This window comes from Berghia stephanieae, chromosome 10 (assembly GCF_034508935.2).
Source record: "Berghia stephanieae isolate SIO BIC M18660-M18661 chromosome 10, UCSD_Bste_1.3, whole genome shotgun sequence".
In the NCBI taxonomy this organism is placed as follows: Eukaryota; Metazoa; Mollusca; class Gastropoda; order Nudibranchia; family Aeolidiidae; genus Berghia; species Berghia stephanieae.
This window is the reverse complement of record NC_088369.1, coordinates 1,564,305-1,566,804: the sequence shown is the minus strand read 5'-3', so window position 1 is coordinate 1,566,804 and position 2,500 is coordinate 1,564,305. Positions and strand designations below refer to the sequence as shown.

The following is a 2,500-nucleotide window of genomic DNA, read 5'->3' as shown; positions in this document are numbered from 1 at the left end:
CGTGTACATTGAAAGACTTGATGACGTCATATGTCGTGGAAGACGCCGTGCTGGTCAACGACATTTTACTGACCGTAGCACCAACATTTCCAGGAACAGAATCCAGCATTGGTGATGACCTTAACACCTCCGCACTCGGCAAGCCAGCTCTACTTAATCCCACCCCGTTTTTTATCACGTTTGCCTTACTCGAGAACGCACTTTGTCTTTGTTCCAAAAAGCCAGAATTTTCACTTCCGCTTTCATCTTCTTCCTCTTCGTCGTCGACTTCTTCATCATCTTCGTCACTCACGAGCTGCTTATGACCAATCCCAGAGTTAGCACCAGAGACAGTAGACGCCCCATCACCGCCTTCAGAGCCGCCAACAGAGTCGGACCCGTCACATATGACGAGCCATTTTTCACCCGTGGACAGAACTCGATCCCTGACATTCTCTGGTAAATCCTGGGCGCTGACGGGGCTAGCACTAGAAGAGGAGCGGACGAAAACGGGAACCCTGTTTAAAATGACACGTTGGCCGTTGACAAAACTCTCACGTCTGATGGAGGTGAAAGTTGGCGATGACGACGTAGTGGGCGATGATGATGTTGCCGCCAATGGCGCATGCGTTTTGGCATTTGTACTATTATGATCAACGCTCCCTTCGGTTTCCCGACGGGAATTACTAACATTACTGCCGTCGTTATCTTCATCCTCATCATCACTGACACCATTACTGCTATTGTCCACACCAACTCTGCAATCTCCGTGAATGCTGGACGTGGAAGTGGAGGATGACGAAGACATGGCCGAGTCTAGAGAGAGATTTCCTCGAATTTCACCCAACTTTCTTCTCCGGACATTCACATCTCCATCCTTACCCTGCGTCTGATTGAGCTCCGTCAATCTCTTATCCCGAACGACGCTTTCGGTAAGTTCCTGTATTTTCAGCCATTTAGCTTCACGATAGGTACGGACGAACGTGGGGTTTCGACTTCTCACTAGAAGAGAGTCTGAAGATCGTCGGTGATCGAGACGATTGCTTGCGTCTAAGAACGCCAAGGGTATTCTTTCTTCCTCGAGAGTCTGACGTCGAATCCTGTCCCTATGATTGCCTGGTTCATTATTGTCACACAACACAGTTGCCGGTGACGAAGAAGACGGAACGCCACCGGCATCCGCCAAATCTTGTCGACGACTACTACTGGTAATCTCTTCGTCAAGGCTGCCGCTAAATATATAATTTTCTGACAACTGTGGCAGTGGTTGCCTCGATGTCGGAGATTGGGAAGAGCGTGTTGTGGAATCCTTCATCCTTTTGGAATCATGATTGCTGTAAATACCGTCGGCGCTGTAAATATTCCCTTGGCGGCCATCCTCCAGTCTCGACTCTTCGCCTTTCACATCAGACGTCACTTTATTGTTGTTTTTCTCAGCTGTCATCGCATCCGGCGACAACGCTGATGAAATGATCTCATTCTTAGGGTTCACTACCACGTTATGATTCGCATCCATTGTCCCTACCACTAGTACAACTAGCAGGTAGCCAAACCTCCTGCTGTAAGTAAATCTCACATCAACGACACATACCAAAAAATAAAAAATATATTATATCAAGCAGAAATATTTTTATAAAACAAAAACAGAATGCCGAAGACTGACTATACCACGGCAGGAATGTTTTAAACGGTCCCAGTAACAAATATCAATTCTATTTCCATTACTACGCCTATTACTACAACGATACAAAGCTACCATCAAGTCTATATAATAACTATAATCACAACAGCCAAATTACAGGGAATACTGACGTAGACCCAATCCTAAAATCCCATGCATCATCACTATGACACGAAAATGCCTTCACTATAGCGTAATTTAATAGTAATACCAATAACGAACAAAAGGGTAACAACGTTACTCATCTCCTTTACTCCCAAGTGTGGGTAAATGTAAAATTGTCATAACTATAACTCTTGAAGATGATGATAACTACTGGTCCCGAATCCATAACAACGCAATCACAATTCCAACTTCCACGACAACACACCATTCCAAGGTAAGGTATAATGAGTATGATGATGATGATGATGACGTTGGTGGTCGAACGGAGACGTTATAATAATAATAATAATATTCCAACCACGGGAAATCACTGGTAGTTTCATATGTATAGCCACAAACACATTACACACACACACACACAATGCAACTACGACGACAATCCACCAATTCATGAGAATTTCAATCCAATGGAACATGTGCCCAGGAGGTATTTACAACACCAGACACGCTATTGTTACGATTGAACCGTAAGGATTGAATAAGGTTACAATGTACTCCATTTTCATCAACAATGAAAGAACGTTTTATTTATTTGTTTTGTTTGGACACTTGATGTTAAACTCTTTAATAAAATTAAAACACGAAGAATTAAGTAACGGTGACACTATAACTATTAACTTCTAATATGTAACCAATAATAATAATAATAATAATATAATAAAATATAATAATATA

General features: G+C 42.8%; 1 protein-coding gene across 2 annotated transcripts in view; it reads right to left on the bottom strand.

Moving 5' to 3' along the window:
• Positions 1-2,500, bottom strand: part of LOC144956042 (uncharacterized) — a 179,159-nt gene that overhangs the window by 129,987 nt on the left and 46,672 nt on the right. The window contains exon 2 of one of the 2 annotated variants that reach the window (XM_078886340.1): positions 1-2,387. This exon is cut by the window's left edge and continues 313 nt beyond it. The exons of the other annotated variant lie outside the window; for it this stretch is intronic. Within the exon in view, the coding sequence (XP_078742466.1) occupies positions 1-1,495 (1,495 nt within the window). The 5' untranslated portion in view covers positions 1,496-2,387. The remainder of the gene's footprint in view (positions 2,388-2,500) is intronic. 2 annotated transcript variants of the gene reach the window in all.